Consider the following 25374-nt stretch of genomic DNA (forward strand, 5'->3'; position numbering starts at 1 on the left):
AATTGAGTTCTTCCAAGGCTTGAGAAATCCAGACACAACGCTTCAGACTAAACTGGCAGATTCTCTATACAAGCAGAGAAGTTTACCTCCCAGCCCGGCAAAGGTACAGATTAACAGGCAGTGTGATATGTAGCAACTATGAGAACCTAAAGCAGAAAGGTTAGGATGTACTAGCATATGACAGCAGAGTAGATTGCCGTGGTCACTTCTGAGTGGCATCAAATATATTTTGAAAGGCAGAAAGCTGGAGGGTAGGCTATGCATGGCAAGGAGCAAAATGATTAAGACTAGAGTTTTCAACCACCACAGAGAAAAAAATTTAAAGAACAAGTCTTTCCCAGGTACTCACCTCATCAAGGCAAATGTAGACACTGACTGTCACCAGGAACTCACTTCAGTGCAAAGGAAATCTGAATGTATTGAGTCTCTCCATTCAAGAGATAATATAGGCAAGCCGCATGTAGGAACCCCCACCCCAACCAAAGTTCAGGAATCAGGAGCAGACAGCAAAGCACATCAGGGCCTGAATCTCAAAATCAACCCGGATTTGCACTTTGGAGAGAGGGGGTTATTCCGAGTCTTGGAACTCACGCACACAGTGTGAACACAGTTCCAGACTTGAATACCTATATCTTTTGGAATTTTCACTCAGATCATTGAAAGAGCACCGAAACACAACTACTAACATTTTAAGTAGCTACCCAGTACAAGTATTTTAAATTTCCTAAAAAACAAAATTTTACCCTTAAGAGTGTTTCCACACATTTCTTAAATAACTGCACAATAGAGTCAAAACATTTTTATTACTTTTTAGCATCATTTTGTATACTTCTGTACAAATACAAGAATAAAGCCATATTTACAGGTGTTGAAAAGAAATCTGGATACTTAAACCCAGCACCTAATTACAGTAGCTTGAAGTAGGAACTGCAAGACTCTGGTAGGCAGAGTAAATAGTCTTTCCTGCATGTTCCCCATAGAGCTAAGGTATTGATAAACAGAACATGAAATAGAAAAAGCAAACCCATTTGCTCTCATTTGCTTTTCTTTTTAAAAGCCTCTCCTCCCTAAGATTATTTTACAAACAAGCATGAAACAAAAGTTGCCCATTTGGGGACTCTTAAAAAAATATCATTTTCCTTTAAAAAAAAAAATGAGTGTGGAGTATTCTGTGTGCTTACATATTATTTTTAAATTTACAGCCCCAAGTTTTGAAACCAAGGTAAGACTAAACAGAAAAAGAAAATAAAGCAGAGATGCCAGTTTTCTTCAGAGGATGATTTTCTAACAGCTTTATCACCATCCATGTGGTGACAGTAGCTACAAAGTTTAAATATTTACCTTTTAAATGGGTAGGAGGGGGAGGACTATCTTCTAGAACTATCCAGAATTTCTAGTTTTCAAATTCTTCTAGACCAGGTTACATGTTCAAATTGAGAGCTATCCAGAATTTCTAGCTTTCAAATTCTTTAGACCAGGTTACATGTTACATATTCAAAATGATAACCTGGGATACACTGTACCTGCTCTAACAGCTATGCCTTAGTCACCTCAGAAGAGGAGCCAGACACAGCATGTGTATTAAAGTTCAATGTTTTACTACAAAAATGCAATTGGAACAATTACAAAGTATTTCTATAAGAAACTGAAAATTAAGCATTTTTTTCTAATATACTTAACTAACCCACACTAAAGGCTGTAAATTTTAAAACAAACAGAAATAAAGTGACATAATAAAGGGAGTACTGACAACAAAAATCATTTATGCAACTCACAAGTTAAGCTATACCTGACCACAAAAGCAAATTCTGGGTTTTAGCTCGACATAGTTCTTCAGGACTCTATTTACACATATATGCACAATTCAGCAGATGGTAAAAACTCCACAGGTATGAACATTTCATTGTAACTCCTGACAATGCTCTCTTCTTGATATTTAAAAAGTACTTGTAACGAGAGGAAGTTAGATTCTAAGGAAAGTATCCCTCCTCTCCACCACACCATAGTATGTGTGTTAGCAAACACCAATACTTTCAAGATTTGCTGGTAAAGTTAGAGTTTCAATATTACCTCCCGTAGCTTAAATATAATTAAATGAATCTAGTCAAAGCACAAAAGTAATTTTTGGAAGTATTTCAAAAAGTCAACATTGATTTTGGAGCAAAACAAAATTTAGCCCTTGGTGATGATAGATCTGGAAGCACACAGTGTACCAACAATGGCAAACAAACAGAAAACCCTCTTAAGTCAGAAGTTACAATTTTGAGTTTAAAAGACTTGTCTGAATACAAAAGCTCCTATGATTTGGTACAACACTGGCAGTGTCATGCTAAGGCCATGTGACTAACATTTGTAAGCAAACGGGGGTAGGGGGGAAGCAAGTTAGTTTTATAGTAGCAATGGTTTCTTTTTTTATTTTAAAATACTTTAGGAAACAGTATACAAAGCTGAGCTTTCCAACCATTTCTGTGTGACAGCAGGAAACTCTGATTATACAAACAGCATTTTGTGATGGCTAAGAAAAAGCAGTCAGCACCAGACTTCAAAATGAAATGTCATAATAGCAAGACAGGTAAACCAGCTTGAACAAATGACACCACTTGGGAAGTGACTTCATCATTCTTGTTGAATTTCACATTCATTAAACATATTTTCCACAATTTATTGTTAATATGACTTAAACAATACCTCCCTTTTAGGAATAACTGTAATAAGATACAAATATTCAACAAGAATAGTTATGATAAAGGTTCCCCATGTAGTCCAAATTCTAAGATGCACTGACCGAAGGAAAAGAAAGTAACAAAATTTATTTGTTTAAACATGTTTATTACAACAGATACAATTCACATCTGACTAGCTTTGCTTCCTTTTCCCCTCCCATAACCACGTTCATTGGGCCACTTCCTTATATTTGGGCTGTCAATGTACTTTCAGCACACTTGCCCAGCAGTACTTTTAAGTCCATTCTTATAGGGTGCAAATGGATTTCAATAATTTATACAAACATGTGGGTTATGCTCAATCACTGCAACTTCCAGCTACTGTACACAGGAATGAGGTTATAGAAAAGTGCCACAGCAACAGTGCCCTAAGAAAAGAGAAGGGGCACCTTTAAAAAAAAAAATGGATAAAATCAGGCCAAGAACTTCAGAGGGAATGGAACATACAGGAAACGAAAACATTTCTTTGCAAAACAAATGAGCAGCACTGCTCCTGATCAGGTCCAAGTGTGGAACAGCTGTCTCATGATATTTGTACACTGCTCAAAATTGTATCCTTAGACACAGATCGCCTGGCGCTTGCACTGGATTTTTGAAAATGCAAGATTTCTGAATGATAAATTAACCCCCCAGATTTTTTTTTTTTAAAAAAAGCTAATTTTGCAGACAGGTTCTCATGTAAAAGGCTAGGTATTTAGCCACCTCAGCATTGATTAGTTTTGGATGTCTAAGCTCTGTTACACATGGCTTCCCATGGCTTCACTCTACAAAACATATTTACAATGTGAAGATACATCTACAAGAAATCTACATTCCAAGGGTTTTACAAATCAATCTTGTATCTTTCCCCTGAATTGACTCTCACAGATCCCCGTCCCCTTGTTATTTCATTTGCCCAGCTTAACGGTCCACTTAATGCAGCTCAAAACGTTATGACTGGGCAAGAGATTTACAGTTCCTATAGGATATCATGTGCAATTATTCACATCTTCAAACCATGAAGGAATTCTGATTTTTTAGCTTTTCGAGTTCCTTTATTTGTTGTCTCAAAAACAGTATCCTAAAATATAAAAAAACATATTAAGATCTGAATGTTACAGAAAACTATAAAATGAATACTAACACTGAATGATTAAAGTCTTAGCTTACAGTTAAGAGCACTTAACAAATCATACATTAAAATACTGGAAGCGTAAGGTGGAAAATTTCTTAATTTCATAGCATTTTTCAATATTTACTTGAAATACACAGAATGATTTGAAATTTATATGTAGTACAAGCATTAAAGAGGTAGGCAGTAATTGAGATAAAGCTGTATTGCATTTATTCTTGCTCATATTAATTAAGGTTACAACTAAACAGACAAGAAGTCTATAATAATTACTAATAGATGCAGATAAAACGTACGCCAAATAAAATCTATCATTTCAAATATATCCATGCTACCTAATCTTATCTACACGAAATATCAGATAAGTAGTATAAGCACAGGGGAAAGTTCTAAGTTTGCAAAAACACCGTATCTTGGCTAGAAAATATATGTCTTTATTTCCAGTGGATCTAAGAATATAAACAGCAATTTCAGATTTTAACTGAACCAACTTAACCATGCAATCTACAGCTAACCTTAAATCAAGAGGGACATTTCTAGTAGCTGCCATTAACATCTTATTTTCAAAGTAATGGATCCTTGTGATGCAGTTTTAAACCAAGAAATCAGAGTCATAAACCTAAGAGAAAAACTCCAAATAAAGAGACTATGAGGCACCACAGCACTCATCAGGTAGACTAAGTATTAAAAATACTTCTAGAAAAATATACAATTACAGTACATGAAGATCTCAATTTGATTTATATAATGCCTATGTCTGACCTAAAACCAGGTGAACTTCAACCTCCTGAAATAGACAATGGTGTGTTTCTTCCAATAAACTTCCTGTTTGCATACTTATCTCATCGAGGTCATTTTACACTCACCAGCTATCTCTTTCTTAGGGTTAGAGACTGACACCAACAAGGACGCTGTCACCTTAGTCAAGCAACATCAAATACCCAGGCCTTTCTACTGTGTTGTTCATCTTAAATTTGAAAAGCTCAGGAAATGAACGATTCCTTACGTTAAACTGCACTCTTCTTAGCTGAAAGAGTGTGTCCTTCTTGTCCTCTCCTGCCCTAGGATGTGAAGCATCATCTTGTATAGTATAAACAAACTGCACATGGCGTCTATACCAACTATTTAATCACTTTTGTCTCTTTCTTAAGTAGCAGACTTTTTGCTATTGCAATGGTTGTATTCAAGAAGCTATTATTTATTAAATAATACCACAACACAGACATGATGCTGGCAGTCCCACTACACAGACATCCTGCAACCTCCTACATGACATTGACAATTCACTAAATGCTTGAAAAGGTGAAGCTTAACAAGTGTTAAAAAAAAAATCAGAAGCTGGAGTTACCAAATTTTAGAAAGAATTTTTCTATGAAATTATGTAGCAGAAAAATAAATTATTCATGCCGATTCTATTATTGTAACTCAAACTTGAAAAGCCATAAACGAAGTAAAACCTGCCCAGATACTACTGTCCCAAAAAAATTACAGGATTTGCCACTAATTAGTTTTAGACATCTGATGTAGAGTCTTAAATGTACCTCCAGCAGATACAAGCAGGAGAAAAACCACTATATATAATTCCTGCAAGGACAATTATTTCAGGGGCTAGAAAAATGGTTCAGTTAAGGAAGCACTCTCTGCACAAATATGAGAATCTTAGTCTGTATTCCCTGAATGCATGTTAAAAAGTCAGGTGTGGCAGCATGTCTCTGTGACTCCAGTATTGGTGCTGCAGAAACAGGGATCTCTGGAGTTTGCTGGCCAGCTTGCCTATAAGGTCTAGGAGACACTGCCTCAAAAATACAAGTTGGCAAGCAACTGTGTGGTATACACGCACACACAGATTAACAAACATATTGGCTGTCATGTGCTGTTTAAACATCAACATGTTTATTTCAACCCACTGACCAGAAAAATGGAAAACAAAGAACAGTTGGTAGGGAGGTGACTTTACTGTTTATCCCATGGGGGTGAAATGCCTGAAAAATCTCTCAATCAGGAACTCATCGACTGATTTCTTCTTATCGACACATCTGCGGCTTTCTTCTTTTACTTTTGCTTGCAATATGCTTATTCACCTCATTCAAACCACTGAAGGTGATTCATCATATGGGAAAACACACATGCAAACACAAACACACATGCACCAGCAAAGAACTTACCTCTGCTCTCGCAAAGTTGCTTGAATTTCACATACTCGAACTAAAGATCTCAAATTTTTTAATTCAGTACATATTTCTGACATGTGAACACTTCCCATATTATGGGCTTCTTCACGCAATCTTGATGCCTATAGTTAAAGGAATGAACACGCACAAAAAAATATAAGAACTTAATGCTAAAAGCACAAAGTGATAAACACAAAGTTTTTTCAGTGGTGCAAAGTGTTTTAGCTTTTCTTTTGGGGTACTTAAAAATATATAGCTTAAGCCAGGCGGTGGTAGCACACGCCTTTAATCCCAGCATTTGGGAGGCAGAGGCAAGAGGCTCTCTGAGTTTGAGGCCAGCCTGGTCTGTAAGAGGTTCCAATGCTACAGAGAAACCCTGTCTCGAAAAACCAAAATAAAATAAAAATATTTTATTTTTTTCAGTCAGATTAGGTATGGTTTTAGTCCATCCATATTATCCTAGCACTTTACGAGATAAGTGATAAGATATTAAGTTCCAAGCAAGCTTTGCATTTACATAGTAAATTTCAGACCAGCATCACACAGGAAAAAAAAAAATGAGAAGTGAAAAAATAGAAAAGAGGGGAGGAGGGAAGACAGGAAAGGGAGAGACATACCTGTTTCTCTGCATGGTCCGCAGGCCACCCTTGAACATGTTTTATAAGATTATCATTGAAGTGTGCTGCTAGTGTGGGTGTTAATGAACACGCAGGCCGAGCAGATGTATTCTGTGGTACAACTGTTGCATTTGATGCATTACTACTGGAAGTATGATTTGGACCAGGTGATGGACTTCTCTGGCTGCTGCAAGAGAACACAACTGAATGCATAGCTGGCTTCAAAGTAATTTCTAAATACTAGAAAACAATGTATTGTATTGTAAATACATATGTAAATATGTATTGTGTATTTAAAAATGTAAATTTTTAAAAAGTCCAAATTCTCATAAAACTTTGTTTGTTTTTTTTTCTTTTTAACTATGCTGGTCCAAAATAAACTAAAAAGCCAGTCTTTGGAACATTACTGTTTATATAAAATCTAAAATTCAAGCTGCGAACAACAGAATAGCTGACTTCAGATACAACAAACATAAAGCAAATATCAAACTTTCAATAGTCACAAATGTAAGGCACATGTGAATACTTCATAAATTTCTAGTTAAAGGGAGGTATATCTGTTCAATATCAAAATATTCTTCAATCAGAGGGTGAAATAAAATCAAGCAAAACACAGTCATTTCATTAAGAACTCTAAGTGAGCATACTGGTAAGAATGAGACCAAAAAAGCCACACACTAAGATTAGTTGTCTTCCTTTAAAACTGAATGGCTTGGGCACACATGGAGTGAAAATCCAGAATTTCAGTCACTCAGGACGATTCCCATCTGTTGCACCAGACAACTTGGTGTTGAATGGATTTCAGCTACTTCCAAAACGTACATCTCCCAAAACAGATTTTTCATCACTGAAGATAGATTTAAAATAACACTGTATCCTTTAAGGTTGTTTAAAGAGTTTCCCAACACTCTCCCAATGAGAACATTACTAAAGTAGCCAGCTTCCAAAGGCGATTACTTTGAAGGGAACAAGTCTCATTTGAATGTATAAATTCTTAAATGCTTGTTTAGAACACAACAATATATAAAAAAAAAATCAGTAGAAGCTGGAGAGTAGTGGTTCATACCTTTTCCCCCACCACTTGACAGAAAGAGGCAGGTAGATCTCTGAGTTCAATACCAGCCTGGGCTACAAAGAGAGTTCCAGGACAGCCATGGCTGTTAAATAGAGAAATCCTGTCTCAAAAACCCAAAACCAAAAATGTCCGATTATTTTGCCACTTCACAGCATGAAATAAAAACAGTAAAAATCAAGTAAGAAACATTTAATACATTTCATTTGAAATTGTATCGTAACGAAGACAGAAAAGACCAAACACAATACAATCCTATATAATAATATTAAACATGATTTGTATAAGAAAGGTCAGATTTGAAGATATTGGGAAAGTGCAACACACCAACTTTGGAGGTGAAGACTTTCATTCTTTTCATCAACACTCTCAAAACTAGAGTAGGCTATAAAGCAAATATAGTACCAAACATGAAGCCGTGTGCTTTCCATGTGTAAGTATCACATATTTTAGTTCAACTAATTAAATTTTATAAGAGCCATTTTCTTCAAATAATCCAATTATAACTGTTGTACGGTCTTTGTAAAGTCACCCTGTCAATAAGTCCTGTGAAGTCTGATCATGTATAGGTTGCTCAAACACCACAAAATGGCACATTAAAAAAAAAACAACTAACCTTAAGCGCTGAAGACTTCGAGGAGAGACAGGCTCATGACCCTGCTGCTTGTCAGCAGTTACAGGCTGCTGTGTGGCCGATTGTGACACTGGTCCTTGCTTAACTACTGGAGTACTAACCTAAAAATGTCAAAATTGGTAAGACAGGCTTTAACCAACCCAGGCAAATAGCAAAAAAAAAAAAAAAAAAAATAGATAAGCAAAACAAACTCTAGTATCAATGACATTCTACAATCGTTAGCAGAGTTGTCACAACTTTGGTTCATTACATTAATATTGGTGATGCTTGTTTGACTTTTAGTTATACATTTACACCCACATCTAGTCAATAAGCTTAAAATTAGCTATTTCTACAAAGTCAAATTAAAATTGTATGTGTATTTGCCCATGTAGGTTAGACTTTTTTAGAGCTGGTTCTAGATGTCTGGGAGCGACCCATACTGAGTGCTAGGATCCAAACTTCCACCTCTCTTCAGTAATAATAACTCTTTCACAACTTAGTCATAAGTTTGCTCCCAATACTAAAATTTGAATTGTTTGTTTTATAAAACATCCTACAGTAAAAAAAAAACCAAAACACCAAAGCACATTATTAACCCAACAGAAAAAACTATTATTTAGTAATTTTCTAGTATACAATAACATTTCTCTTTATGATACCTAAGACATTAAGCATTTTATTACTGGAATACAGATATTCTGATTATCAAAATGTGTTTGCAAATATACATAGATAGTGTGTGTACACTCAATTTGAGAAATGTTCAAAAGATGTTGCCCTATAGATAAAATGTATATATTCACATGTCATGGTCAAAGAAAATGAAGCTTTAATTAATTCTCTCTAAAAATTTCTTTTCTTTATCAGTAAAAACAAATAAATGAAGAATAATAACAAAGATATGAGCCCACAACTTTCTCCCACAGCAAGCTCTAACTCTCACTAACTGACAGAATACCTAAAAACGTTGAGAGCTGACTCAGTGGAGAAAGGCCTTGCTATACAAATGTCAATACAAGACTAACAGCCCCAGAACTTTGCAAATGTCAGCCTAGCACTGCAGCCAACCTAGAAAACCAGCACTCAAAAGGCAGGGGCAGGATTCCCACATCAAATTGGCTAGTCTCATTAGCCTTAGTCATAATCTCTAAGTTCAACTAAAAGACAATAATTAGGTGAACAATTGAAGATGACTCCATGTGTGTATTAACAAGTCTCTACAAATAAATACATAAAGAAAAACAAAAATAAAACAAACAAACAAAATCAGAGCCAGAAGAACTGGCATTGGCTTATGAATTGTGGTCAAGATTCAAATATGTGAGTGATAAGTGGCAAAATAAGTGTAACATTAGTAAAATCTAGTTATACTCCAGTTATATTTTAAAACTGTGTTCTAAGCAGGTATTTATGGAAGGTTTTTGGTACCTAAACACAGCCAGTGATGATAGGAAAAAATGCTCTGTGTATTTAGAAGGACTTTCACTTTCAATTCTAACTCCATCACAAAAACTAGATTTACACAAATATTTAATTTTACTAAGTGAAGCAAACAGCATGTGATTCTCTGGCAAAAACTAAACATTGTCAAATTCTTATAAGGTGGTTCATTTTTAAAAGGAAATTTTGGGAGGAAAAAAAAAAACAACAAAAAACCCAAAACCCAACAACAAAAGAGTCTAGAGAAATTTGATAAATACTAAGATTCTCCCAGAAGACCCTGCATACTTGAATTCCATGTAACAATCACCAAAAATAATCAGGAATAAATCACATAGTAGAGTTCAGATTCAAGTCTTCTCATTAGCATGACCCACTAATGTCACCTACTAGTTATTCATTTCATGACTAACTCGTTCTCATAGAGCCCTTTCCTGAAATGTAGATTCTAAAATGTGATTATTTCTACAAGCCAACCATTTCCATAATTCCTACCTTTGGCTGTGATGAAACAGGTGGAGTACTAATCAAAGGTTTGATAGGGACTGTGTTAGTCTGAGGTGTGCTTATTCTTGGAGACACATAGGATCTTGGGGATGAAGCATCAGACGTTAGAGACATTGGAGACTGATTAGATGGCTGGGCTGTGAGAGAATAGAGCAATTAGTATCAACCACCCCAAACAACCTTTTCTCTGCATGTAGTGAGGTTTGCTATGTCACTCTACACATTGCAAAGGCACAAGTGATTATCAGAATCTTATATCCTCACTGAAGGAACAAAACCTATAGTGAGGGCAAAGTTCCTTACTTCTCATCCTGGAGAGCTAAGCCTGAACCTATTCTCACACAGCAGTCTCCTCATCATGCTTACTTCATAATTATTCTCCACTTAGGCTCAGGAAGTGCCAATAATACCCTGCCTCATGTGGCTAGCCAAGTGGACTTCTACTGCTAACCTTCTATTCCTCAACATGCTATGTCTGTTTTGTGAACTTTGTGACAGACATAACTGTGTTGCAGGATCTCCCTTTTGGATACATTTGAGGCGAGGAGACACAAACTAACTCAAATGCAAAAGTGATTTCTGTATCCTCTAGTAAAAAATTGTCTAACAACTCAGGCCAAACTTCCAAGTCCTCAAGTATGTGAGATACTTTAGAAAAGACTGAGGGTATAGTATAGCTTTCTTTTTGAGTAAAATGTATTAGAAATAATTTATATTTTAACTTACATATTTGATATATTACAAACACATTAATACAAGTAAATACCAAAAATAAAATACAAGGGAACAAACATAGCTGGGAGCAAGCCCATTATTAAAAATAAAGAAAAAAATTATTATAACTGGTATTTTCTCAAACTAAAAACAAATTTTCCCTTGATTTCTAAAGAAAACAAAATGGAAAGAAATCTTATAAATGACCTAAGAGAAATAAATACCTTGTGTAGAGAGCTGCGCAGCTTGAGAAATCAGAGAGGTGATGTTGAAGGCAGATGGTCCAGCAGTAAGAAACTTGTGGATGATAGACTGCAGGGAAGCTTGTGTCACAGCTGCTGTAAGAACTTAAAAATATTCAAAATCCCATCAAAATAAAGAAGTTTACCTGCCATTAGTGACTGAACTGAAACTTGAAAATACTAGTAATAGTAAAAAAGACAAACTGGTTTCATAAATATTCAAAATAAAACCATGGGCATAAGGACTTGAAATGAAGGGAGGAAGAAAACAGGAAACAATAAAGGTAAGTCAGTCATCTCAACTCAGCTGCCAAGAACAGCAGGAGCCTATGTAACTTAGTGTTTCATACATTATTGATAATCAATTGAAGAAATGGCTGCTATTTCACATGACTTATTTTTTTTCTACAAGCTGATCTAACAAGCCCTGCACAACAATAGTCACCTTGTTTTAAAGTTGGATACCAAAACAGCTGGCACTTAGGAACACTATGTACTTTTAATGCCTAAGAATGCTTTTTATCCACAAAACTAAAGAATAGCATGTATCTTGCCAGGTGGCGGCGGCACACACCTTTAATCCCAGCACTCGGGAGGCAGAGGCAGGTGGATCTCTGTGAGCTCAAGGCCAGACTTGTCTACACAAGAGCTAGTTCTAGGACAGGCTCAAAAGCTAGAGAAACCCTGTCTCGAAAAACAAAAAGAAATAAGAAAAAAAGAAAGAAAAAGAATAGCATGTATCCTACAAAATAAATCAAAAACATCAAGAAGTTGAGAGTAACAAGAAAATCAATCACTGTGAAACTCATCTACCTTCTGGATGAATATAAATCACTTAACACTACTGTTAAAAGAAAATGCACAAGCAGACAGTGATCAAACTTATAGCTTTATGATTTAACATGTCAGTTTTAGTATTTTCAAATTTAGTTTCTTTTTTGCTCAGACTTCTATGAGGTGGTCCAAATACTTAAGAAACAGTGAAAATCAGATTAAAGTGAATGTGATCAAACAAACAACAGAAACACTAATAAAAACAAATACAACTACTCCCCCCCTCAGAATTTCTAAGCTCTTTGTATTAGGAGACTTGAAAATTGAACACAAACACTGCTAACTCAATCATACAACCAAAGGCATTGGAGGTATCAATACTAAAGCAGCACACCCTAACATTTTGAAAAGAAAACAAATATCATTGCTGAGTTGAGAATTTTAAAATAACTTTGCATAATATAGATATTAATGCTCAAAATTGTTATTATGACTCCTTACCTTCATTTATTTTGGATATATCCACATTAGAATTATTAAGCTGTAGCGTGGCTTGTAAAGCAGGAAGCAACTGTCTAAGAAGATTTGGGTCCTGAAGTAAAGGAGGTATTGGTGATTGTGGCACAGGAGAAACAGGTACTGTAGAAGCAGAAGTTGGAGGTGCAGATGTGGGGTTCAGACCAGAGGCTGAAGATGTGGAAGGAGTTGTGCAAGAATGTGATACTGATTTGTCTCCTGGAGCAGATTCTAAATAAAAGGGAGATGAGGTTCAAAACACTGTCAACATCAGAAACTACAACAATCGTAGCATCATCTTTCATATGTTACATACCTAGTACAAGATGCATTTCATCCTCAGGTAATTCTAATATATAATATACTGAGGTAGAATCTTTCTCTCTCTCTCTCTCTCCTGGGTTTCTCTGTGTAACACCCTGCTATCCTGGAACTAGCTCTTGGAGACCAGGCTGGCCTCAAAACTCAGAGAGCCTCTTGCCTCTGCCTCCCTGAGTGCTGAGATCCACCTGCTTCTGCCTCTGCCTCCCAAGTGCTGGGATTGAAGGCGTGCGCCACCACTGCCTGGCTGAGGTAGAAATTTTTATATTACTATTTATCATGTATCTATTACCTAGTATTTGAAAATAAAAGATGGATGAACGTGTTTGGAAAGCTGCCACCTCTATATATGTGTATATTCAATGCACCTGAACACAAAGCACCAATAGCATATATAATTTAACCATTTGGAAATATAAAGACTATCAATTCCTGGAGAAAAAGAACACAGCGGGCAAGATACCCCCTGCCTGACTAATACTAACCCAATTTAACTTGTGTGGCTGTGTGTCATTAAAATTATGAGAGTTCAGTGGGAACGTGAAGCAGAAACATTCCAAGGTTCATGCCAACATGGGCAACATTAGTGAGATCTGGTCTCACAGTAACAGCAAACCAGAATATGATTTAATGAATTTCTAAATACCACTAGATTTTATTAAATAGACCAAAAAAGGGGAAAAATTTCAGAAAAACAAGACACATCACATTGGTAAAACTTAATTCTAATATACTAGATGCTTATAGAAACATTAACAATTCTGAAGGAAACTAAACTTGGCCACACTGAATATAATTCATGACATCTAGAAAAGGTGAAGATAAACTTCCTTCATGATCTGCAACTGCTCCCAGATATGTGCCTTCAGAGAATCTGTGACACTGACTCTCTCTCTCTCTCTCTCTCTCTCACACACACACACACACACACACACACACACACAAAATGTGTGAGTGTGCACATATTTGTGTACACATACACTGTAACTAAGCACTGCTATTTAGTTCAAACAGGTAAGTGAGCTGGGCGGTATTAGTGCACACCTTTAATCCCAGCCTTTGTCCTGAGACAAAGGCAAGTGATTCTGAGTTCAAGACCACCCTGTTCTACACAGTGAGTTCCAGGACAGCCAAGGCTAGACAGAGAAACCCTATCTCAAAAATCAAACAATAAAGTCCTATAGTGGTGATAAACACCTTTAATCCCAGCACTCGGGAGGGAGAGGCAAGGGGATCTTTGTAGTTCGAGGCAAGGCTGGTCTACAAAAGTTAGTTCCAAGACAGGTTCCAAAGAACTATGGAACCATTCTAATGTATGGATTTCATAGCTACTTTTCCAGTAACAGGCTAATAAATTTATCAGCTCAGAAACCCATAAATATATTTTTTTCAAACTCAAAATTTAGCAGACTGCCTATCACCTACTTCCCAGTTTTGCTGCCTTAGGTTCATAGACAAAGAAAAGAAACATTATTTAGCAATCCAGCAGAGGGCCATCGGAGGGGTGAGTTTGCTTCTGGCCCAGGCAGGGGCCCAGCGAGGAGGAGCTCGGACTCTCCCCAACACCATAGACGCCCAGGTCACCCTGCAGTGCCGGCTCCACCCTGCTAAGCTCTCCCACCTGCCATCCCAGCTTCCATCCAGGTACAAATTCCTATATTTCTCCCTTCCCCCTGGGGCCATAAAATTTCCCCAGCTCAGCTGCCTTGCATACTGGGCCTGGGCTGTAGGCGCATCCAGGAAGGAGGGAGTGCCTGTGCTTCAATAGCCTGCCTGAGGAAAGGGGGCATTCTGTCAGTGAAGTCCCTGCCCAACAAGGGAACCTGACGCGCTACCAGAAGATCCAATAAAGAGCATTTGAAGGAAGAGATGGGCAGACGCCAAGGCAAGACCTCGTCCAACAATCTGAAAAACAACATGAAAACACCAGATCCCAACGACCCTACAATAGAAGGTCTTGAACACCTTAATCGAGGAGAAGTGGGAAAAAGTGCCATTATGAAAGCAATAGAGTTCCTGAAACAGGATATGAATAACTCCCTTAAAGAATTGGATGATAAATATAACAAAAAGTTTGAAGAAATGAGTATAGAAATGGATGAGAAGTATAACAAAAAGTTGGAAGAAATAAGTAAATCCGTGAACGATACCCTGAGAAACCAAGAAAAAGCAATCAAACAGGTAAGGAAACAGTTCAAGAATTGAAAACTGAAAAGGAGGCAATGAAGAAAACACAAACTGAGAACCGGCTGGATATGGAAAACCTAGGTAAACGAACGGAGACTACAGAATCAAGCATAACCAATAGAATACAAGAGATAGAAGAACTGAAGATACCATAGAGAAATAAACGTTCTGGTCAAAGAAAACGGCAAATCCAAAAAATTCTCTTCACAAAACATTCAAGAAATCTGGGACACAATAAAAAAAACCAAATCTAAGAATAATAGGGATTGAAGGAGAAGAACTGCAGATCAAAGGCCCAGAAAATATATTCAACAAAATTATAGAAGAAAACTTTCCCAATCTAAAGAACGATATTCCTATGAAGGTTCAAGAAGCATACAGAACACCGAATAGACTGGATCAAAAAAAAATCCCCTCGCCATATAATAATCAAAACACAAAAACATACAGATTAAAGAAAGAATATTAAGAGCTGCAAAGGAAAAAGGTCAAGCAACTTATAAAGGTAAACCTATCAGGCTTACACCGGACTTCTCTATGGAAACCATGAAAGCCAGAAGATCCTGGATAGAGGTACTGCAGAAACTAAGAGACCACGGATGCAAACCCAGACTACTATACCCAGCCAAGCTATCGTTCACTATCAAAGAAGAAAACAAAATATTCCAGAATAAAAATAAATTTAAACAATTCGTAGCCACAAATCCAGCCTTACAGAAACTAATAGAAGGAAAATCGCAACCCAAGGAATCCAACATTGCCATCACTGCCTACAATAACTCAGACATCTAGCGACCCTTCACAACCACAACTCAAAGAAGAGAAACACACAAACTCTACAACACACACACACACACACACACACACAAATAATAACCGGAATCAACAACCACTGGTCATTAATATCACTTAATATTAATGGACTCAACTCACCTATAAAAAGGCACAGACTTAGAGATTGGATACGAAAACAGGATCCAACATTCTGCTGTTTACAAGAAACACACCTCAACCACAAAGATAGACATCTACTCAGAGTAAAGGGTTGGGAAAAGGTTTTCCAAGCAAAGGAACCTAAGAAACAAGCGGGTGTGGCCATTCTAATATCTAACAAAATTGACTTCAAACTAAAATCAATCAGAAGAGATGGATATGGACATTTCATACTCATAACAGGAACAATTCATCAGGAGGAAGTCTCAATCCTGAATATATCTATGCCCCTAATATAAAAGCACCCACCTATGTAAAAGTAAAACTTTTAGAACTCAAGGCAGTCATCAAACCACACACACTAATACTAGGAGACTTCAACACACCTCTCTCACCAATGGACAGGTCAATCAAACAGAAACTCAACAGAGAAATAAGAGAATTACTAGAGGAAATGAATCAAATGGACTTAACAGATATCTATAGAACATTCTACCCAAATAGGAAAGAATACACCTTCTTCTCTGCAGCTCATGGAACCTTCTCGAAAATTGACCACATACTCGGTAACAAAGCAAACTTCCACAGATACAAAAAAATATTAGTAACCACCTGTGTCTTGTCGGATCACCACGGAATAAAGTTCAATAACACAGAATAAAATTCAATAACAATTCGAACACCAGAAAGCATACAAACACATGAAAGTTGAACAGTCAACTACTGAATCATCCCTGGGTCAAGGAAGAAATAAAGAAAGAAATTGAAGTCTTCCTTGAATTTAATAAAAATAAAGACACAACATACTCAAACCTATGGGACACAATGAAAGCAGTGCTAAGAGGAAAGTTCATAGCATTAAGTGCCCAATTAAAGAAAACGGAGAAAGCACATATTGGAGACTTAACAGCACACCTGAAAGCTCTGGAAAAAAAAGAAGCAGACTCTCCCAGGAGGAGTATAAGACTGGAAATAATCAAACTGAGGGCTGAAATCAACAAAATTGAAACACAGAAAACAATCCAAAAAAAAAAAAAAAATCAACGAAACAAAAAGTTGGTTCTTGGAGAAAATCAACAAGATTGACAAACACCTAGCCAAACTAATCAAACGGCAGAGAGAGAACACTTAAATTAATAAGATCAGAAATGAAAACGGGGACATAACCACAGACACAGAGGAAATTCAGAAAATCATTAGATCTTACTATGAAAGTTTATATGCCACAAAGTTGGAAAATGTACAAGAAATGGATTGGTTTTTAGATAAATACCATTTACCAAAGTTAAATCAAGACCAGGTGAACAATCTAAATAGACCTGTTAGTCGAGAAGAATTAGAAGCTGTTATCAAAAACCTCCCGACCAAAAAAAGGCCAGGGCCAGAAGGTTTCAATGCAGAATCCTACCAGAACTTCCAGGAAGAGCTGAAACCTATACTCCTTAAGGTATTTCACAATATAGAAACAGAAGAGTCATTGCCAAACTCTTTTTATGAAGCTACAGTTACCCTGATACCAAAACCACATGAAGATACAACCAAGAAAGAGAATTACAGACCAATCTCAATCATGAACATTGACGCAAAAATTCTCAACAAAATCCTGGCAAACCGATTTCAAGAACACATTAGAAAAATTATCCATTATGATCAAGTAGGCTTCATTCCAGAGATGCAGAGCTGGTTCAACATACGCAAATCTATCAATGTAATCCATCATATAAATAAACTGAAAGAAAAAAACCATATGATCATCTCATTAGATGTTGAAAAAGCATTTGACAAAATCCAACATCCCTTTATGATAAAGGTGTTGAAGAGATTGGGGATACAAGGACCATACCTAAATATAATAAAAGCTATTTACAGCAAGCCGACAGCAAACATCAAACTGAATGGAGAGAAACTCAAAGCCATTCCATTGAAATCAGGAACAAGACAAGGCTGTCCACTCTCCCCATACCTCTTCAATACAGTGCTTGAAGTTCTAGCAATAGCAATAAGACAACATAAGGGGATCAAGGGGATTCGTATTGGAAAGGAAGAAGTCAAACTCTCGTTATTTGCAGATGATATGATAGTATACATGAGCGACCCCAAAAACTCTACCAAAGAACTCCTACAGCTCATGAACACCTTTAGTAATGTGGCAGGATACAAGATCAACTCCAAAAAATCAGTTGCCCTCCTATACACAAAGGATAAAGAAGCAGGGAGGGAAATCAGAGAAACTTCACCTTCACGATAGCCACAAATAACATAAAATATCTTGGGATAACTCTGACCAAGGAAGTGAAAGACCTATTTGACAAAAACTTTAAGTCTTTGAAGAAAGAAATAGAGGTGGATACCAGAAAATGGAAAGATCTCCCTTGCTCTTGGATTGGGAGGATCAACATAGTAAAAATGGCAATTCTACCAAAAGCAATCCATAGATTCAATGCAATCCCCATCAAAATCCCATCAAACTTCTTCACAGACCTTGAGAGAAAAATAATTAATTTTATATGGAAAAACAAAAAAAACAGGATAGCCAAAACAATCTTATATAATAAAGGAACTTCTGGAGGTATAACCATCCCTGACTTCAAACTCTATTACACAGCTACAGTATTGAAAACAGCTTGGTACTGGCATTAAGAACAGAGAAGTCGACCTATGGAGTCGAATAGAAGACCCAGATATTAACCCACAAACCTATGAACACTTGATTTTCGACAAGGGGGCTAAAGGTATGCAATGGAAGAAGGAAAACATCTTTAACAAATGGTGCTGGCATAACTGGATGTCAACCTGTAGAAGAATGAAAGTAGATCCATATCTATCACCATGCACAAAAATCAAGTTCAGATGGATTAAAGACCTCAACATTAATCTGACCACTTTGAATCAGATAGAAGAGAAAGTGGGAAGTAGTCTACAAGACATAGGCATAGGAGACCACTTTTTAGGTAGAACCCCAGTAGCACAGACAATAAGAGCAACAATGAATAAATGGGACCTCCTGAAACTGAGAAGCTTCTGTAAAGCAAAGGACACCGTCAGTAAGACAAAAAGGCTACCTTCGGACTGGGAAAAAATCTTCACCAACCCCTCATCAGATAAAGGCCTGGTCTCCAAAATATACAAAGAACTCAAGAAACTAGACACTAAAACTCTAATTAACCCAATTAAAAAATGGGGTGCTGATCTGAACAGAGAATTCTCAACAGAAGAACTTCGAATGACCAAAAGACACTTAAGGTCATGCTCAACCTCCTTAGCGATCAGGGAAATGCAAATCAAAACAACTATGAGATACCATTTTACACGGGTCAGATTAGTTAAAGTCAAAAACACCAATGATAGCCTATGCTGGAGAGAATGTGGAGAGAGGGGATCTCTGATCCATTGTTGGTGGAAATGCAAACTTGTGCAGCCACTGTGGAAATCAGTGTGGCGGTTTCTCAGGAAACTGGGAATCAACCTCCCTCAAGACCCAGCAATTCCACTCTTGAGAATATACCCAAGAGATGCCCTATCATACTACAAAAGTATTTGTTCAACTATGTTCATAGCTGCACTATTTGTAATAGCCAGAACCTGGAAACAACCTAGGTGACCCTCAACAGAAGAATGGTTAATGAAGGTGTGGAACATATACACATTAGAGTTTTACTCAGCGGTAAAAAACGACATCGTGAATTTTGCATGCAAATGGATGGAAATAGAAAACGCATTACTGAGTGAAGTAACCCAGACCCAAAAACAGGAATATGGTCTGTACTCACTCATACGTGGATTCTAACCATAATTAAAGGTCTTTGAGCCTATTATTCGTGATCCTAGAGAAGCTAATTAAGAAGATAAACCTGAAGAAAATCATGTAGTTATCCTCCAGGAGATTGGAAATAGACAAGAGTCCCAGGTAACCTCGGGTGCATGGGGGGGGGGGAGGGTTGTTGGAAGTGGAGAGGGTTAGAGAGAAGGGAGTAGGGGAGGAATGGGGAAAGCTCGGGGGACTGGGATGGGGGGGAGGGAGGAAGGATGGATATGGGATCAGGGAAGATTATATCTCAACTAAGGGAGTCATTTTAGGGTTTACAAGAGATTTGATTATAAATGGGATCCCAGGTCCAAGGAGAGATCCCCAGATTGTTCTCTGGACAGAGGAGAGGGTGCCTGAACTGGCCTTAGCCCATAACCATACTGATGAATATTTTGCTTATCACCATAGAACCTTCATCTGGCGATGGATGGAGATAGAGACAGAGACCCACATTGGAATACTGGACTTAACTCCCTAGGTCCAAACGAGAAGCAGAAGGAAAGAGAACGTGAGCAAAGAAGGCAAGACCAGAGGGAACCTTCATCCGACGATGGATGGCAATACAGAGGGAGACCCATATTGGAGCACCGGACTGAGCCCCCCAAGATCCAAATGAGGAGCAGGAGGAGGAAGAACATGAAAAAGGAACTCAGGACCGCGAGGGGTGCGATCACCCACTGATACAAGGGGACTGATCTAATGAGAGTTCACCAAGGCCAGTTGGACTGGGACTGAACGAGCACGTGATCCAACCAGATTAATGAATGTGGCTGGATTCTCTGAATGTGGCTGGCCCGGAGTCTTTCTGAAAAGCCATTGACAATGACACTGGGACTTGTTTCTTCTGCATATACTGGATTTTTGGGATCCAGTCTGTTTGGATACTCACCTTCCTGGACCTGGAGGGAGGGGGTAGGAACTTGAACTTCCCACAGGGCAGGAAACCCTGACTGCTCTTAGGGATGGAGAGGGAGGAGGAGAGGGAGTGGGGGGAGTGGGAGGGTGTTGGGAGGAGGGGCGGAAATGGAAACTTTTATAATTTAATAAACTTTGGGAAAATAAGAAACATTATTGAAATGATAACAATTTATTTTTAGGAAAATCTGTTGTCACCTACTATGGTTTAATTTAGGACACCTATTATTTATTTGTATTCATTAATATTTATTTGTTCAAATTATAATTAAAACTTTTTTTAAAGATACTGTCCCTTAAAAAGCATTCTTCTTTTACTTTCTTCAGAGAGAAAAAAACGGTATTTTACTTACTACATGAATTATCAAATCAGTACTTACATTCCTATGGCATTATTTTCTCCTTTCATTGCAGAGTTTGCTCCCTTGATAGGCAGGGTAATGTTGGTAAAGGTAGAAAATTTTCAGTTTTGTTCTGATGCTGCTGTGTTTACTCAAGAGCTTTCAAATGTAAGAACTTAAAAATTCTGCAGTATTATTCTTTACACCAAATAAATGAAACTCAGGGGAAAAAAATGACACTAATAGGTATCACCATAAAGAAATAAAGTGGAATGTATTACAGCAGTAGAGAACATCCTTAATCCCAGGAAACTGAGTCAAGTGGATCTGAGTTTTAGGGCAGGCTGGTTGACAAAGAAAATTTTAGGGCAGCCAGTGACTGAGTAGCCCAATAAATAAATAAATAGAAGACTGATTGATAGGTAACTGGAAAAAGAGAGAGAGAGAGAGAGAGAGAGAGAGAGAGAGAGAGAGAGAGAGAAAGAAAGAGAGGGAAGAAAGACAGACAGACAGACAGACAAGGATAGGCAGGCCTTTACTCCCTGCACTCAGAAGGCAGAGGCAGGTAAGGCCAGCCTGGCTTACAAAGCCTAGTTCCAGGGACAGTCAAGGCTACACAGAAAAGCCCTCTCTTGAAAACAAACAAAAAAAGGTGCAAAACAAGTTTGCTATCACTTAATAGACTGCTCATCATAATTGCTTAAATTATATTAAAATATACTATAATACAAAGCAGGGCATGCTCCACTTTTAAAATATATTTCTACAAGAAAGTTTATGCTTTTACTTGTAAATTGTTGACTTGTACTTCCAACTTTTGTCAGAAGAGGGAGGAATTTATCTACATTTAAACTTGAAAAGAGTTCTGATAACTCTTCCAAACTACCCTTGGGAGAAAAAAAGCTAGTCAGAATGTATTCCTTTTCTAGTCTGACTTGTAAGAATCAGGTAATACTAATTAATTCTCTCTGTGGTGTTCTGACAACAGAGAGCACAGACACAGGGAACTCCAAAGTACTGCTATATCCAATCAAGAATTATATTCTTATTTTGCACAAGTGTTTGTTCCATGAACCAATATATAGCAGAAAAACAAAATAGTAAGGTAACAACAGCACCTGCTGTCAACACACATGCGCACAGACATGTCTTTTTCTATATGTGTATAACCATACACAAATAGTTTGCGATTGTTACTTCCATTCAACTGAGAAAATTTGCAGGCAAGCTAAAAGTATGTCTGTCGATATAGCTCAGTGTTAGAGTGTTTATTGTGTGAGTGTCTCCCTTCAATTCCTGGCAAAGCACCCACAAAATGAGGGGAGTTAAAAGATATTCTTAAATTGCTACACTAAAAGAACTAACACATTTGCAACATTCTATACAAATACATTATTCTAATTTGATATTTATCTCCCAATTTGTTTTTTTTTTTGGCATGTGTTACAGAGTTGTATTACATGTCTACAGTGAAATTTTACTAATTGTACAAAGGTAAACAAGCATTTTTGGAATATTCAATGCTCACATTATGAGCAATTATATTCTATTATTCTTTTTACAAAGCTGTTTTTGTTACACTTTCAAAAATGTCACCAAAAATGTACAGGTTAAACATACTTCGAAACTTTGCAAACAAATTTAACCTGATTACAAAAAACATACTTTACCACATTGCCTAGTATATATTCAACAATTTAATCTCTTTCTAACCCATTTTTCTTTAAAGAAGATAGTAACCTTAAAGGTACTTTAAAACAAGGAATAGGGGACTGAGTTTGATCCACTTTAGTCAATTAATGTCCATTTTATGTCAACAACAAAAGGTCATTCGTAACTAAACCAAGTCTAGGGGGCTCTGTCATATTTTACTTACTCTGGGGCCACCTAGAACAAAATAAGGAATTTTAGACTAAGTAACTCACCCTACATATTAATAAATGACTACTTGCTCCATTCTCAACCAGATTGTTAGCTATGTGACTTAGATGTGCTATGAGCTAGCATGAGATCTTTGAGCAGGTCTGCTTCCATAGCTGTTTTGTCTTAGCATAACAACTTAAAACAAGTCATTCCTTTAAATCACTAAATGAAAAACTTGCTAATTTCAATTTATTGAGTTCATCTAATATAGGCTTCCTTAACCAGAGTAAGGTACAAGGACTCACGTCCATTGCTTGTTTTGTGATTTCACAACTCTAGAAAGGACATTACAACTAGGAGGGGCTTTGAGCTGTTAAGAAAAGTCATTGGGTGTTACATGATAAATATGATATGCTGGCATATCTAACATTTGTCTATTCCTTCTTGTTTGTTTGTATGATAAGACAAGCTAACCAAGAAATTGTCACAGTCACCTACCTAAACAAGTACAAGAGAAAATATTGGGACACTGGTTCACCATAACACCATTATTTCCTGCAAAACTGAGGAGTTTCAGGTTTCCCCATTCTTCTGTCCCTCAAGCAAACACAAACTGCTAGTTCTCCATTAAATAGATCTAAACCTACTGTGAGATTCTTTAATTAGATGCACAACGCACACACTCCTCTCTTTTTACAAGTACATTTTATAACAATGGCCAATGCAGGTGTTTCTCCAACTCTACCATATTTATCACCATTATTTCAGGCGTCCACTCCCCACCTTATACAACAACCACAAATGTCTTACTGTTTGCCCAGGCCCACAGCATCACCGAAGGTCAGTAAACCAAAGATCCTGCTTATACATCATTTACTATAGCACACTAACACAGACCAACACATCAACCCTGATCTGAATCACCAATTTCTAGTACACATATATTGGAATAGGTTACAGATTCTTTTCAACTTCCCTGAGAGTAAAAACCGTATCTTGATCTGCAAGCTTGAATTATGAAAGCCTTATAAAAGGGGACATTTTAACAATGCTTGTAGTGTCTACCACCCCCAAGTAGCTCTTGCCACAACTTTTAACTTTCGAGCATGCTAAGGATATTGGAATAAGGATGGCAGTTTGGGTTACAATATTTCCTTCCAATTCTTAGATCTGAGGTCTAATAGAAGTGAGGTCTGATTCATTTTATTTTCTGCTTCATGCTGTAGTTTTCTAATACACCAGCTGAGGCCAGTATCTCCTTGAAGTGGAAAATCATGCTTTAAAATATCTTTAAGAGAAAACAGAGATATCTCACTCACAAGCTAACTAGTTAATAGGCACAAAACCTGAAAAATATTAAATGCAAAAGGAATGCACTGTGCCATCTGAATTCCACATGTTATTAAAACCACAGACTGGTAAGTGCTACTAGCTGAATACTTGGTTTGGGTATCAAAGACAAAAAAAAAATTGAGTCCTGAGAATTATTAAAAGAAAACCCAAACAACTATTTTTAGACTTAAGTCTGCCTAATAACACTCTAAAAGACTGAAAAATAATTTATAATTAAGATCTTGCTTGAGCCAAAAGAAAGAATATTACAAACTATAATTCAACGTGCAGTATCTAGTAATAACAGCATACCTTTTCTCTCTGTTTTCTGTGCAGGGACAGAAGCTGTGGGTGTAGGCAGTTTTGATAAAGTAGATGCTCCATTAGCATCAAATGATTTCTTTGGCTGGTGATCAGACTGAAGCGTAAATGGACTAGAAGGAACAGTGCTTGGGGTAGCGTTTGGATGAACCACTGCTTTGATGGGGTGCTGTACTGGCGTAGAGCTACTGTGAGTCTCTGCTCTTGGCAGTCTGTAGTCTTTGTCATTGTGTCTGCTTGTTTGAGACAAAATATTCTGTGGGAGCAAACTACTGGCATCGCTGGAATGCTTGTCTTCCACTGTAGTTCACAGTTCGCAAAAGAGATGTTGGAATGACAGAAGGGGGAAGAAAAACATGCTGTTAGAATCCTGTGTTATGAACATCAGCTAATTGAGCAACATAACTGCAATTATGTTCCATTTCATAAAACTGCAAGCCAGTTAGTATCTGCAGTTTTTACAATGGCATAAATATCAATACAGCAAGTTTTAACAACTGCAAGTATTAATCTATACTCAGAATCAATAGGTCAAATTGTTTAATAGATTCTTTGGAGTTAAACTATTTCAAAAACTTTTAAAACAGTTTTAACATTCTACTCAAAAAACTGTTTCCAAAAATAAAAAGGCAAAAGCTTTCTTTGAAAAAAAAAAAAAATACGGGTCGTAGATTCACAGTTAACAGAATTATTCAGTGGTTGAATTAGAAGAGAACATTGGCATAAATAATTTCAGTTTTTTTGAATACTAAACCTATTAATGTGGACTCTAAAGTGTTTTATCAGGGCTTCCAATGATTTAAGATGGTTAAACATATACTGAATTGTATATGCTACACAATAGATAGAT

The 25374-nt window shown here is 37.0% G+C and overlaps 1 protein-coding gene across 9 annotated transcripts in view; it reads right to left on the reverse strand.

Annotated features, from left to right (window-relative positions):
• Positions 1 to 784: 784 nt before the first annotated feature.
• The window catches only part of Wac (WW domain containing adaptor with coiled-coil), a 74322-nt gene continuing 49732 nt past the window's right edge, over positions 785 to 25374 (reverse strand). For 5 of the 9 annotated variants that reach the window (XM_087896304.1, XM_087896309.1, XM_087896305.1 and 2 more), the window contains 8 exons: positions 24516 to 24824; positions 12489 to 12734; positions 11196 to 11318; positions 10246 to 10394; positions 8311 to 8429; positions 6623 to 6809; positions 6000 to 6127; positions 4739 to 4895 (listed from right to left, as the gene is read on the reverse strand). In XM_087896304.1, coding sequence (XP_087752430.1) covers positions 4754 to 4895; positions 6000 to 6127; positions 6623 to 6809; positions 8311 to 8429; positions 10246 to 10394; positions 11196 to 11318; positions 12489 to 12734; positions 24516 to 24824 — 1403 coding nt within the window. In that variant the 3' untranslated portion in view covers positions 4739 to 4753. Of the gene's footprint in view, positions 3784 to 4738; positions 4896 to 5999; positions 6128 to 6622; positions 6810 to 8310; positions 8430 to 10245; positions 10395 to 11195; positions 11319 to 12488; positions 12735 to 24515; positions 24825 to 25374 lie in introns of those variants that run through there. The other 4 variants (XM_087896303.1, XM_087896302.1, XM_087896307.1 and 1 more) reach the window with 4 other exon arrangements.

Source organism: Myodes glareolus, chromosome 14 (assembly GCF_982192425.1).
Source record: "Myodes glareolus chromosome 14, mMyoGla1.1, whole genome shotgun sequence".
In the NCBI taxonomy this organism is placed as follows: Eukaryota; Metazoa; Chordata; class Mammalia; order Rodentia; family Cricetidae; genus Myodes; species Myodes glareolus.